The sequence below is a fragment of the Gracilinanus agilis genome, chromosome 3 (assembly GCF_016433145.1).
Source record: "Gracilinanus agilis isolate LMUSP501 chromosome 3, AgileGrace, whole genome shotgun sequence".
In the NCBI taxonomy this organism is placed as follows: domain Eukaryota; kingdom Metazoa; phylum Chordata; class Mammalia; order Didelphimorphia; family Didelphidae; genus Gracilinanus; species Gracilinanus agilis.
Genome location: NC_058132.1, coordinates 16499921 through 16514802, shown reverse-complemented (window position 1 = coordinate 16514802; position 14882 = coordinate 16499921). Strand labels below are relative to the sequence as shown.

Below are 14882 nucleotides of genomic sequence, written 5' to 3'. Positions count from 1 at the left end.
CAAGGTGCTTTGAGAAATATGGTATAGACTTGGAGGAAACAATGGTTAAAAGGAGTGCACTTAGTTATCATGCCCTTCATTTAAAAATAAAGAAAGGGGGAATTGTTAGGAGCCAAGACTATAATATAAAAATAGTAACTCTTCAAGGAGAAGGATACGGATCATGAGCCCCGCTTGGGCGGGGACATAATTGCAAAACCTCCTCCAGACTTTCCACATAACTGCATGTTCCTTTCCGCGTTCCTTCCTTGTAACTACTAGCCCCCTTCTCTCTTCATCCCGACCGCCAGCCCCCTCACCCTGAACATATATATTCTTGCCCCGTACCAGCAATAAACGAGCCTTGTCACCATTAGACTCCCTTGTCTTTTTGCGTGCTGGGTCTCTCCTCTGTCTCCCTATGGTCTCTTAGGTTGCTGTTTCACGGACCCCACGGTTGTGTCTGGCTGGATCCGGACACTGTTTTATGTGGAGATTAAAATTAATATGCAAATACTAAATATTATATTTGTAAATATTTTATTAATAATAAACTAACAAAAGAGACCTAACTAAAATGTTAATAACCAGCTCGCTTGCCAGAGCCAAAGAGAGAGAGGGCGGAGATACACCAACCATAAAACAATAACGTGACCACACAAATGTGGAGGTGCAGGAGAGATTAAAGAGAATTTTGGGAAAACTAAAGGACTTATGGGGGATGAAGTCCAAGGTTCAAATTCTCTATTTATACATTTGCCTGTGCAGAGTTTGAGATGTGAAAGAGGAAGTTGTTATTGTGAGTCTAGTGCTAATGAGAGAAATTAGGACTAGTTCTATAAATTGGGAGATTGGGAATTGTCTGCAGAGAGATGATCATTTGAAGCAAGCAAGATAGTTTAAAGGAAGAAGGAAGAAGAGAAGAGGGCCATGAGATAGACTTGAGGATACTTATGACTAGTGGCATCATCTAGAGAAAGCAGAAAAGAAAGCTGAGAAGGGCTGTCAGGTGGTGGTGGGGAGAACCAGGAGAAAGCAGTATGATGAAAACCTATAGAGAAAGAATTATACAGGAGAAGAGGGTGATTGATAGCATAAGAACTTGAGGAGAGGTCAAGAAAGATTGTGAAGAGGCCACTTAATTATGCAGTTTAGAGATGATCAGTAACTTCAGAGAGCTATTTCAGGTGAAAGTCTAAGAGCATGGAGTTGAGAATACAAAGGTTTTAGAAGAGTAGAAGTAGAGGAAGTAGAGGAACCAAGTATATAGGGCTTTCTCTAGGAGTTTAGCCATGAAGGGAGGATGAACATGGAGAAAGGATTGCCTTGGCAAGGAGAAGAGGCACTTGCTCATGTGAGACAATATGAAGGAAGAGGTAGTAGGCAAAGATCTCTGAGTGATATGAGATGAGGAATCAGGGAAAAGAGGGAACTCTTGGCAAATGACCTGTCTTTTTCACTGTTTTCATGTATTGCCTGGGGTTATGGAGAGAGTATTAAGGAAGGCTTGAAGAGGGTTGATGGATTCTGAGACAGTCACTGTAGTGAGTGGGGCTCCAAATTAACTAAAAGGTGTAAAAATTTTGCTTTGCTGAAGTGAGAGCCCACTTGAAATTATGTAATATACATTTTGTAATGGACCCAGTCAACAAGGTTTCAGGATTTTTTTTCCCTAGCTCTATTGATGAGCTCTTAAATAAGAGTGAAGGTAGCAGTTGTTGGCAGCGATCCAGGGTTGGGATTTTGCAAGACACAATTAGTCAAAGGATACTCAAGTAGAGAATTGGTATGATAATCCAAAGGAATTTCAGAGTTCATAAGATGGAAATGGGACATTTGTGAGAAATAATATGAAGGAAAAGACCATATTTGTAGGTAGCACAGGATTTTAGCATATACAGCCTGAAAGGAATATAGAAAAAATATTGTCTAAATTAATCATTTTATAGAATAGGAAGATGAAGCTCAGAGAGGTGATGTCATTTGTTCAATGTCATAGTTAAACCATATTTCCAAAACTCTGGACCCTGGATAACAAGGAGTGAGGACCTCTGGGTGATAATCTTCATTCCAACTCCTTTTCTGTCTCCAGGCTTTAGACCCCAAGGCCCCATCCTCCAACCTTGTGAGACATTGCCAACATCCCGTTTGGAAACTGGAAACTTTTGGCAACCATCCTGAGGAAAGCTCTGGAAACAGTTATCAACATTAGCCCTCCTTCCCTCCTAGAAGATCATCAGTGGACCATCAGTGTTGAGAGGGTATACTGCCATCAGAAGGCCCAGCTGTATCCACAGTAAAATGCAAATCCTTTTCATTTTTGTCATTGTAGCCCCATGGAAGATTTGTAGCTACGTGGGCTTTAAACCACAGATCACATGTCTACAAATCAGGAGATCAGACCTAGGGAGGTGCCTGAAGCTCAGAGAGTGACTGAAGTGACTTCTGGGCTTGTTCCTTTTAGCTCTGATAGTCCATATTCAAGGGACCCATCTAGCTTTGACATTTCTTCTGTGACTCTTTCCAGCTCTGATATTTCATACTCTAGGGATTCCTCTAGCTTTGATGTTTCCTCTCTGGCTTTTTCCAGCTCTGCCATTCTCTCTTCCAATCTCCCACCCAACTCTGCCCTTCTCCGACTCCAGGTTTCAGTCTGATTGCTCAGAGCCTGGGCTGAGATACCTTTGGCTATTGTTCTGGGCTCTTCTATACCTCCATTTGTCATGCATTTTGCTTCAGACTTTCACTTCTCCTTTTTCTTCCTCTTTTTCTTAGGGTGGGGGTAGTGGAGAAGTCTGATTGCTCTCCCCTTTGTTTCTCACTCCATCCTCCTCTGACCTCCATACAGAACGAAAGCCTGATATTCCGCCTTGCCTCTTCCCTCCCCTTATACTGAGCAGTGTCAGCCCTGCCTCTCCCAGCCAGAGGAGCCAAGATCTATGCAGGTTGGAGTGGAGGCTGAGCAGCCAGGCTAGAAGGGGTTGAAAGTTCCTGTACTGGGCCCAACCCCTGCTCATTTGATGCATCATTTCCCAGGGTTGTGGGTCTGCCTGCATTTCCTCCTCATACCTTCTGCTTTATTCATAACCTCTGGGGCTGGCTGGAGAGAAGGAGCCATGGGGCTAAGGGAGCAATAGGACCTAGAAAGAGCCTGTAACTCTCCTGCTTCAGAAATGTTGCTGCTGCTGCTGTTACTGTCATCCTTGAGGGGTGAGTGAGAACAAGGCAACGATAGGGATGGGCAAGGATATCCCTAAGGGCTGGGGAAAATCACTAACATAGGAACCAGGAGACCCTGGTCTGAATCCTTCCCCTAACGCTGACTGTGAGACCTTTGGTCAAGTCAAAGAACTCTCTCTGGGCTTCAGTTTCCTCATTGATCTTAAAAGGGGGCTGGACTGTAGTATCTCTAAGATCCTTCCCAGGCCCTACATTTTCTGTTCTGGGTTCTATTCCATCTAAATCCCTTGACATTTAGTACTAATATTAATAATAATTATCATCATAATTATCATTATTATCTGTTTATTGTTGTTGCTGGAATCTCTCTCTGCCCACAGGGTCCCAGTCCCAAAAAGAAGGGTACAAATTGCAGGTGTCACAAGCAGTTGCAGTTCAGGAAGGACTGTGTGTCTATATCCCCTGCACCTTTTTCTACCCTCTTCATCAGTTGGTTCCTCCTCCCATTCATGGCTACTGGTTCAAGTTTGGCCCCAAACTTTCTGAAGATGATCCTATGGCTACAAATGATCAAACAAGAAATGTGAATGAGGAGGCTAAGGGAAGATTCCACCTTGTTGGGGACCCTGGGAAGGACAACTGCTCCCTCAGCATTGTGGATGTCCAGAGGAGGGACAGTGGGCAATACTTCTTCCGTATGAAGAGAGGACCAACGGAGAAATTCAGTTACCTAAGTTATAAAGTCCGTCTGAATGTGGAAGGTAGGGACCTCTGGGTCAGGGAAGGGACCCTGAGCTCTTGGGGGAGGACTCAGATGGGGAGCTCTTTTTGCTCCATGACCCAAGGGAGAGATAGATCACAGGGACAAGTGGGAGTTAAATCAAGCAAACAAAGGCAGGGAAGAGTATGGAGGATATAGTATAGGAGGTGAAGGAGGGGATCAACTCTGAGATTCTCTGTGGAGAAACACGATCCTGATCCATCAGGGGTTGGCAATGGACCTGAACCTCCCGAGCTAGGTATGTCAAAGGACCTTAGGGTAAGAAGTTTGATGACATTTGAGGGTCAGGTTTGAGGCCATCACTAAACGAGATCCACAATGTGAGTTCTTCTCTGCAGAAACAGGACCACAGGCAGGGGTGAGTGGTTCAGGACCCAGGGTGGTAGAAGATCCTTGGGGAAGGAAACAGTGGTGGGACCTAGGAGAGGACATTCCAGTGGCAGGGTCTTGAGCATGAGGATGCTGACAACCTGAGAGAATTTTCTTTTTTAAAAAAGTATGTGACCCTGGACAAGTCACTTGACCTCCATTGCCCACCCTTACCAATCTTCCACCTATGAGACAATACACCAAAGTACAAGGGTTTAAAAAAAAAGAAAAGAAAAAAGTATGATACATCTTTAAATTTAATTTGTATTATTAACTGTTTCCCCATCATTTCTTTCTTTCTTTCTTTAAAACCATTATCACCTGTCATAGAATTTATACTAAGTATTGATAACAAGGCAGAAAAGCAGTAAGGACTAGGCAGTTGGGGTTAAGTGACTTGTCCAGAGTCACACAGCTAGGAAGTGTCTAAGGCCAGATTTGGATCCGGGTCTGGATTTCTATTCACTGAGTCACCTAGCTGCCCCATTCCCACTGATTTCTTAGGTCTAGACATCATCAAAACAAGTCAAGCCTTAATTTATAGTGCTTTCCAATTTCTGAGGTGCAAATGCTTACAACAAAAATTTAGCAATTGGCACTAGTGAGCTCATTTGATTTGGCACGCCCCTGATCCTTATACTAGTAAGGGAGGAGATGCCCTAGGAGTCCATGTTCTAGGGTTTGGCTCATTCTTTTCCTTCTCCAGTTTTGACAGAGAAGCCAGACATCTATATCCCAGAGATCCTGGAACCGGAGCGCTCTGTGACACTGATTTGTGCAGCCCCCTGGGTTTGTGGAAAGGCAACACTCCCCATCTTTTCCTGGGCAGGGGCTGCTCTCTCCAATCTGAGACCAAGCCAAGGGAACCCTTATTTCTCTGAGCTGACCTTCACTCCAAGATCCCAGGACCATGGCACCAACCTTACCTGTCAAGTGATCTTCCCTGGGGCTGGAGTAAAGACAGAGACAACCATCCCACTCAATGTGGCCTGTGAGTATTGGGGGCGGGGTGGGGGGGCAGGATACCTGGGTCTGAGAGAGTGAGAAAGTCATGCCAGGTAAGGAGTCAAGAGAAATTGATGACTGAGAAGCAGAATCCCAGGATCCTATGGGAGCATCAAATCACTGGAGAGCATAAAGAACCATAGGCATGGTGGGAGAAGGGAAGAATTTATGCAGGACTTGGAGTCAGAAACCCTGAGTTTGAATTCTCTCTCTGACTCTTTCTCAGCTTATCACTTTGTCAGAGGCTTCTCATTCCAAGATATAAGGGGGTTTGGATACTTCCATGTCCACCCTCTTCCCCAAATTTTACAGAGAGAGGAGCCATGACTCAAAATGAGGCAGAGTTTTTGTCCCAAAGTCACAGAGGACACATGTGGGCACCAACATTTTATCCCAGTGCTTCTGTCATTTTATTTTCCTTAGCCCCAGTTTATTCCTCTACAAAAAGGGGGTGACAATACCTGCCAAGCTTCTGCAGCCAGGAGTCTCTGGTTTAATAGTCTGGCAACCAGAGGCAAGTAACAGTCTCTTAGAGCCTCAGATTCTTCCTCTACATGATAGAGATAACAATTCTTTCATCACTTCCTGGGGCTGCTTCAAGGAAAGTGTTTGTAGATGTAAATTATTGATAGTTATTACCCATACCATAGTCTACAGTGTTTGCTCTCTCTCTCTCTCTTCTCTCTCTCTCTCTCTCTCTCTCTCTCTCTCTCTCTCTCTCTCTCTTTCTCTCTCTCTCTCTCTNTTTTACAGAGAGAGGAGCCATGACTCAAAATGAGGCAGAGTTTTTGTCCCAAAGTCACAGAGGACACATGTGGGCACCAACATTTTATCCCAGTGCTTCTGTCATTTTATTTTCCTTAGCCCCAGTTTATTCCTCTACAAAAAGGGGGTGACAATACCTGCCAAGCTTCTGCAGCCAGGAGTCTCTGGTTTAATAGTCTGGCAACCAGAGGCAAGTAACAGTCTCTTAGAGCCTCAGATTCTTCCTCTACATGATAGAGATAACAATTCTTTCATCACTTCCTGGGGCTGCTTCAAGGAAAGTGTTTGTAGATGTAAATTATTGATAGTTATTACCCATACCATAGTCTACAGTGTTTGCTCTCTCTCTCTCTCTTCTCTCTCTCTCTCTCTCTCTCTCTCTCTCTCTCTCTCTCTCTCTCTCTCTCTCTCTCTCTCTCTCTGAATAGTTGAAGGGATGGACAGATTGCTCCAGCCCAAACCTTGCTGTCTCTTTGTTGTAGATTCCCTAAAGAATTTTGGAATCAGTGCTGCCTGGGAAAAAAGAACAGGTATGGAGGAGGGAGGGATGATGGGGACACTAGGTTTCTCAGCTCTGATGGCAAAGACCAGAAAGGTGCCCGAAGGAGGCAATGCCCTTCACCCTTTTTATGCTCTTTGTGTCTGTCTCTGTCTCTGTCTCTCTTTAGGCTTGGAGTCCTTATCAGACATCTCATCCCTTTCTATCCCGAAGAACAAGTCCCTGCGATTGTTCTGCCAAGCAGATAGCAATCCTCCTGCTCTGCTGAGCTGGGTCCATGGGGGTCAGGTGGTGCTTTCCTCCTGGCCTTCAGGTGCCGGGGTCCTGGCCCTGGAGTTGCCCCGGCTGGGGGTAGAGGATGGAGGGGAATACAGCTGCCAAGCTCAGCACCGGATGGAGACCCAGCATGCCTCCTTGAACCTTTCTGTCCTATGTGAGTCACCCCATTTCAGAGAGTGAGATATTTAGAGCTAGGAATCAGTAGGTGATCAGCATCATCAGGGAGTGCAGGGCTGGAGAGATAGTGGGGGGGCAGTGTTTGGTCAAAGGGGGTAAACAGACTTGGAATCAGGAGGCCTTTTAGAGTGTCACTCTATTATTACTGACTCTAAGTCCTTGAACAAGTCATTTCCCTTTTCTATGCCTTAGCATCCTCATGTTTAAACCAGAGAGGGGGAAGGAGATGGAGAGTATATGCACTCTATCCTCCAAAAGTTAGATGGGGGCAGGGCAGGGATTTACACTATAAAAATGAGATTTACACTATAAAAATTGTCATTACTACTGGCTCCTGAATGCTGGGCTCTCTAGATTGTGTTGGCCTCTGTGTCTGTACTACTTTTTCTGTGCCCCGGAGAGATTGTACCATTCCCAAAAGTGAACTCTGTGTCTCTTACAGATGCCCCGGAGGACCTGAAGGTCAGCGTTTTGGGACCAAATGGAACAGGTACAGGGAGGGGTGTGTGTGTGTGTGTGTGTGTGTGTGTGTGTGTGTGTGTGTGTGTGTGTGTGTGTATTCAGGTTTGGGGAATTTGAATGGAGGGAGAAACAAAATATCTCATTCTTTGAACCCTGGGTTCCTAACCTGGCTATGCTGCTTCCTTTGTGTTACCTAGAGTGCCCTAGAGCTCTGTCCTTGACCTTATGCTATATAACATTTTGGTCCATGAATTGGGCAAAGGTTTCAAAGACCACTGAATTTTCAGATGACAAAAAACAGGGAGGAAAAGTTAATCCACTGAGTGCTAGATAGGTGTACGATTATCCCCAAAGGCTTAAGAACTGGGCTTTAATAGATGTAATAAAATCAAATATAAGAGATGAAAGGCAAAATCTTATATTCCGATTCAAGAAACTGACTTTCCCAGAAAAAAAATAGAGAGCCATAGCAGGACAGCAATTTTTCTAAAAATGACTTAAGGCTCTTAGGACACTTAGAGTCAGCTAGATAAGGTAATTGAAAAAGAATTGGAACTGGAGTGAGCAAGTGAGTTCAAATACGGTCCCAGACACTTAGTAGCTGTGTGACTCTGGGCAAGTCACTGATCCTTCTTGCAACAGTTTCCTTAACTGTAAAATAACATGTGGGCTTGCCTTCTAGGGTTGCTGTAAGCAAAGGAGATGCTATTTGTAAAAAGTGCTTAGTAGAGTTCCTGGCAAATGCTGATTCCCTTTCCTTCCCTCTCATAGTCTCAATATGAGTCAGTAATTTGATGTGGCAGCCCCCAAGGCTAATGCAATCTTGGTCTGCATTGAGAAGTCTGGAAAGAAGAATTCTTGGTCTTGGTTAGACCTTGTCTGATGTATTGTGATCATTCCTGGGTGCCACAGTTTAGAAAAGCACATGGAGAATCTGGGGAGTATGCAGAGAAGGGCAGGCAAAATGTCACCTCATAGGAAGGATGCTTGAAGGAATGAAAGAATTGGAGCCCTTTATCCTAGAAAGGAGAATACTCTGGTAGAAGGGGATAGCTGCTGTTGACAAGCTCTCAAGTAGAAGAGGGAAATGGAGCTATCCCATGTGAGCAGGAGTCCAGAAGCCAGTTAAGGTTTTAGGGGGGGAACAGGGAGAGAAGCACTTAGCGCTATCCAAAGTTGGAATGTTTTTGCCTAGAGTGGCATTAGGTTCCACCTCCCCTCCTCTGGGGTCTTTAAGCAGAAGTTAGATGACTTCTTATGGAATGTGTCATAGGGAGAATTCTTAGTCTAGGGCCTGAGGTCCTTTCTGACACTGAATGTTCTATAATTTTGAAATTGTATGACCTTGGGAATTTCACTTTCCCTCCCTGGACCTCAGTTTTCTCATCTGTAAAGGGAGAGACTTGGACTGACTGTGTCCTAAGGTTTCTTCTGCCTCTAAAGCCTTTTAATCTATGATCTTTATCAGTTACTATCCTGGGAAATGCCTCATCTCTGGTGATCCTGGTGGGAGAGTCCTTGCATCTGGAGTGTGCTGCTGATAGCAGGCCCCCTGCCAACATGACCTGGGCCAAGGGAAGTCAACCCCTGAGCTCCTCCCTTCTCTCTAGTCCTGGGGTTGTGGGCTTGAAATTGTCCCATGTCAAGCCAGAGGATGGAGGGAAGTACACTTGCCAAGCTCAGAACCCATGGGGGACCCAGCAAACCTCCCTGAACCTCTCTGTGCAGTGTAAGTTTGAGGCCACTGGGTATAGGATGCCTGGGTCCTAGAAGGTCAGAGAGTGAACCCTACTAATCCTTCTGCTATCCTTCCCTACAGACCCTCCGAAGTTGTACAACCCCTTTTGCTCTCGGACTGATGAGGGCTTATTCTGTACCTGTTGTATTCAGGCAAAGCCCACCTCCTCTTTGAACTGGCGGGTGGGGGAGAGTATAGTAGAAGGGGATAGCAACAACGACACCCTCCAGGTGATGACCATCACCTCTGGAGCCTGGACCAACAGCAGCCTGATCCTGAAGGAGAAAGTGGGCTTTGACCTCAACCTCCACTGTGAGGGAAGGAACCAACATGGGGCTCACAGTCTCATGATCCTGCTGGTGTCAGGTGGGGTGCTGAAGTGGCAGGAAGCCTGGGTCCCTCAGAGGAATGGGATCTAGGGCTACTTGTCTGGGTTCCTGGGGAAGCAGAGAGGGCAAAGGAAATCCAGGTATGATAGCACAGGCAGGAGAAGGGGTGGGAGGAGAGAGGAGTAATTAGCTATAGGAAGGGAGTGGCTCTCTACATGCAACTAGCAAGGCAGATTCAGTGGCCAGGAATGGCTGAAGGCTCTGGAAGCTGGGGCATTTAGAAAGTAGACAGAGGCTATTTGGACTGTCAGAAAGACCCTTTTGTGACTCTGAACCTCTAAGCTCAAAGCCTGTCCAGCTGCCTGATCTCTGACTTGTTCCTTCCCCTTTCTGAGTTACAACTTCCTCATCTGTAAAATGGAGATGTTAATAATTGCATTACCAAACTCATGAGGGATTTGTAAGGAGCATTTACAGAAAAATCTTAAAGTCTTAACAGAAAGGGAGCTAAGGGAGGAGACTGCTGACTTAGGAGAGCCATTCAATCCAATCCTGTTGTTTTGTAGATGGATCAGGAGCAGCTGCCCTCACATTCTCCAAAGGGGCATTTCTGGGAGCTGGTATCATGGCCCTTCTCTTTGTCTGCCTCAAGTATGCCTTGTGAGTTCAGAGTAGGGCAGAGGAGCTGGGAAAGGGAATGGGAAAGGAGGCTTCTGGAAGGGTCAGGGGAGTGAATGGCTCAGAGAATTTGACATGATGCTGTACTTATTTCTTCAGGAAGAAGCTGCAGAGGAAGAAGCAGGAAGACATGAGGGATCTAGGGACTACTGACTCCCAGAGCAACGGGGAAGTGGATTATGAGAATCTGGATATGGTGAGTGAGCTGGCCTTGGTACTGAAGTCCCAATGGCACCCACCAAACTTCATGTTAATTGGCATCTGAAGGCATTCATGACTGCCCTCTGACACTTATTAGCTAAGTAAAGTTAGATAAGTTCTTCCCTGCTCTCTGAGCCTCAGATTTAACATCTGTACAATGCTAGGTATGGATGGGCTTCAATTCAATTCAACAAGTATTTCTTTAAAAACCCAATTCTAAGACAGAAAGGTAAGGCCTAGGCAAATGTTGCTAAGTGACTTGCCCAGGGTTACATGGTTAGGAAGTGTCTGAGGTCAGATTTGAACCCAGGTTCTCCCAACTTCAGACTTAGTGCTCTATCCCCTGAGCCACCTAGTTGCCCCTCAACAAATATTTTATTAAATGCTGCTGTGTAGGCAGAAGAGGCAGTATAGGGGAATGAATAGGGTCTTTGCCTCAGAATGGAGAGGATCTGAGTTCAAGTCCCACAGGTTATTCCACTTCTCATTTACCAAGGAAACTCTTTAGATTTGTTTGGGCTATGCTATCAGGATAAGGGAATAATCTTACTGGAAGCTAGTTAGTTATGCAGATAAAATAACAGGGCTAGTCAAAAAGATGAAAAATATGCCAAGTGCTGTGTTTGGCTTTGTAGTGAAATAAAGATGAAATAGTTCTTGCCCTAAAAGAACTTCTTTTAGAGATCAGAGGAGGAAGAATCAATATGAACACAGATAACTTTGAAAGACATTTCACATATATACAAAATGTCTACAAAGTGATTTGGAAAGGTGAAGACATCAATGACAGGGAGGAATCCAGGAAAGCCTCTTGGAAGACGTGACTCCTGTACTGAGCCTAAAAGGGAAGATAAGGCTTCTAATAGGCAGGGATGAGTAACCAGAGTGACTGCTTTTCAGATAAGGGCAAAGCTGCAGGAGATGGAATGACATGTAGAGGGTTTAGCAAGTGTGGAGACACAGGAGGCAGGGAGTCAAATTAGAAGATTATTTCCACAATTCAAGGGAAAGGATGAGGATCTGAACTCAGAGTATGGCCATCTGAGTGGAGTGGAGGGTATGGATGCAAGGGAAGGGATCGAAGCAAAATAGGTAAGTCTCCCTAAGTAGTAGGGGAGCTGATTAGGTCCCCAAGTGACAGATGGTAGAAAGAAGAGAAAAAAGGGCTCATGTCAAAAGCTTGGAGGACACCCATAGTTATAGGATGTGTAATAGATGATAAACTAGCTAAGGGGACTGTGAAGAACTGATAGAAAGCAGCGATGAGTGTCTAGTAAGAGGGGTTGGTCAACTGTCTAAAGCTGCAGAAAAGTCAAGGAAAATGAAAATAGAGAAGAGGCCATTAAACTGGGCAGCTGAAAGATTGTTGTTTTTGGAGAGGAAAGGTTAACTAGGTGATCTAGTTGAAAGCTGATTTGGTATTTGATAAGAAGACTAATCAAGGGAGAGGATGTGGGGGCAAGTTCCTTCCCTTTTAAGGCCCTCAATTTTCTTATCTGAAAAATGGGCCAGTTGGAATTAGTTCCCTGACAAATTTTTCTCCTCTTTTTCTTTCTTTTTTTTTTTAAAAAATCCTTACCTTCCACCTTAAAACCAATACTAAGCATTGGTTCCAAGGTAGAACAGTGGTAAGGGGTAGGCAATGGAGGTTAAGTGATTTGTCAAGGGTCATACTGCTAGAAGCTGTCTGATGGCAAACTTGAACCCAGGACCTCCCCTCTCTAGGGCTGCCTCTCAATCCACTGAGCCATTTGGCTGCCCCCACTCCTTCCTTTCTAAAGTTGTAACTTGTTTGATCCCTGTCATCACACTCCTGCCATAATTCTACCCATTTGTAAGGCTCTGAATCAATACACCTCCACCTCTCCCCAGGGTATCCTTCCTACAATAGGATCATGCATTTAGGAATAGAAGGAGTCCCTGAGTCCATACTTCTCATTTGACAGACAATAAACTGAGTTTGCAAGAGAAAAAGTGAATTAATCAAGGTTACTTTCTGCTTGAGTTATCAAATCCAAGGTTTTAAAATTCTAAACCCAGAATTCATTTCAAGATACTTACAGTGTCTCCCTTTCAGAGCAAGGAAGAAATTTAGAGATCATATTATTAATCTTTCCTCAGTTTTATGGAGGGTAAAACTAAGGTCCAGAGAGGCCTCGTCCAACTTGGTTTTCTTAAATAGTAGACTTGGGAGGAGCCTTGGGGAATAAATCATGTAACTCTTATCTTAGAGAAGGCCAAGAGAAAGTGATTGATCTAAGGTCACAGTTACTGACAGAGCCTTAGAGAACACCTAGTCCTGTGATTTGACCCTACCCTATTTTAGTAGCCCCAGGCCATCTTAAATCAATAATTTTATTCCTAGGAGTCTTTCTAGTCAGAATGATCTAGTTCAGTGGTTCCCAAACTTTTATGGCCTACTGTCGGGGTCCCCTTTCCAGAAAAAAATATTACTTAGCCCCCTGGCAATTAATTTTTTAAAAATTTAATAATAATTAATAGGAAAGATAAATGCACCTGTGGTCATCACCACCCTCCTGGATCACTGTAGCACCCACCAGGGGGTGGTGGCACCCACCAGGGGAATCACTGATCTAGTTTAATGTGATCCCATAGGGCTAGTGATCAGCTACTTCTTAACAAATGGTAATCAGAAGTCACTAGTCAGAGTTCCAGTTAGAGTTCATAGTCTGAGGATTATAGAAACAAGAGTCTCTTTTCCCTGTTCTAGATCAGATTTTAATTTAGTCAATATGACTTCAAGTGGGGCTTCTACCCAGATGCCACAAGTTTCAGTGGAAAGCCTCATGACTAAATATCCTTCCACCCAGTTTTGCTTCCCTTGTGACCCTTATTAAGTTGCTTAAGAATCCACAGTGGGTCAGTTGACAAAGTGGCTGGCACAAAGATGGGCTGGATCAGCTAACTGCTGTATGTCCACCTACTGTTTGGTAGCAGCATGACCAGGGGCTGTACCAAGAGTTTGGAACCCAATCAATGAGATCATTCACTGACCAAAGGACTGGTTTGGCACGGAAGGAAATAAAAGCTGTGCTTTGGAGAAGGTAGGGGTCTCGGACTGTGAGCAAGGTCTGGGATTCAATTTGTTGGAGGGGCATGAGACCCTCTAATAAATAGTTATTGGTTCAGAGCTCTGCCTCAGTTGTTTTATTGTGGATTGGACAAATTTCTGGTGTTAGAGTATAACCCCACTCATTTTTCATAGGTCTGAATTAAACTCAAGAGGAGGTAAAGAACTTACTCAAAGATCTTATGGATTACATAATCCAACCCTTTTCACTTACATCAAGGGAAACTGAGGCTTAGAGAAGGGAAAGGGTCATTTTATTCAAGGTCATACAGTCTTATCAGGGATAGCTGCAACTTAGCAGAATGAACTTAATTTGGAGTCACAAATCCCTTGGTACACAGAGAACTTCTGATATTTGCCACAATGTGATGATGGCTGAAACACTTAGTCTCCTCCCACTCCCGATGTTATTCTGGCAGAGCCTCAATATCATCTATGAAATGGAGATATGAAATGCCTATAATGCTTAATAGCAGGGTTATTATGAGACTCTCATGAGGCAGCACATATAAATCATCCATCAGCCTTTAAGCATGATTTAAACATTGGCTATTACTACAGAAAGGGAAATTGAGGCTCTAGGATGGGAAAAGTCACAGACAGTTCAAAATACAGGTTTAGAGACCATCAATTTCTACGTATTCTCATTTTAGGTCTAGGAAACTGAGGTCTGAGGAGGGGGAGGGATTTTATTCAGAGAATTAGAGGCAAAGGCTAGATTCAAACTCAGTTCTCCTGACTTGAAGTCCAGGATTCTGCCAAGCCCATCTTGAAAAGGGTTAGTAATCAGAAGCCAAGTATCTGCAAATAGCACCTACCTGCCCAAAGAGAGAGACTCTTTACTCCTTAGCCATGACAATCTCTTTCCCAAAGTATGATGACTTCCCATGGTCAGGGTAAGATGCCCAGCATCCTGGACTTATGATGGACCCTTTGTTCCTTATTCCTGCAGAATTGGAGTAGAGGCACTAGACTACCTTCACCTGACCCAGTCACCCAAGCCCCTCCAGAGGAGTTGCACTATGCATCACTTAACTTCAAAAGATTGAAGCCCCAAGACAACCAGGAGAATCAAGAGGAAAACATTAAATAGTCAGAGATCGAGTTCTAATCAGGGGCCATCTGGGGCAAATGAGGTGGGAGGAGAAATAAAGAGAATGAACTCTTTGTCTGAAAGGTAGTCATTCTGTCTGGACACTAAGGCTTTAGGTTATTCTTTCCTGGAATCTGTTTGTTCTGAGATGCTCTGACATCAGAGGTATTTTTCCTCTGAACACTAAAGGAGGAGAGGGAGAGAGCCCCAGAGAACCAGGGGAGAAGAGAGGGTGATTTCCAGGCAGTAACATTTT

At 44.4% G+C, this 14882-nt stretch overlaps 1 protein-coding gene across 1 annotated transcript; it reads left to right on the top strand.

Moving 5' to 3' along the window:
* The first annotated feature begins 3152 nt into the window (after positions 1 to 3152).
* Positions 3153 to 14675, top strand: LOC123242919 (sialic acid-binding Ig-like lectin 10). The gene is made up of 11 exons (XM_044671038.1): positions 3153 to 3189; positions 3540 to 3920; positions 5016 to 5300; positions 6562 to 6609; positions 6748 to 7011; positions 7477 to 7524; positions 8965 to 9225; positions 9316 to 9600; positions 10130 to 10223; positions 10341 to 10437; positions 14486 to 14675. Exons 1-11 carry the CDS (start codon positions 3153 to 3155, stop codon positions 14624 to 14626), a joined length of 1941 nt encoding a protein of 646 aa, XP_044526973.1. The 3' UTR covers positions 14627 to 14675.
* The last annotated feature ends 207 nt before the right edge of the window (positions 14676 to 14882 follow it).

Coding starts and splice junctions, on each gene's coding strand:
- LOC123242919 (XM_044671038.1), top strand. CDS start 3,153: ATGTTGCTGCTGCTGCTGTTACTGTCATCCTTGAGGG. Junction 6,610..6,747: donor TGCCTGGGAAAAAAGAACAG/GTATGGAGGAGG, acceptor GTCTCTCTTTAG/GCTTGGAGTCCTTATCAGAC. Junction 7,525..8,964: donor TTTGGGACCAAATGGAACAG/GTACAGGGAGGG, acceptor GATCTTTATCAG/TTACTATCCTGGGAAATGCC.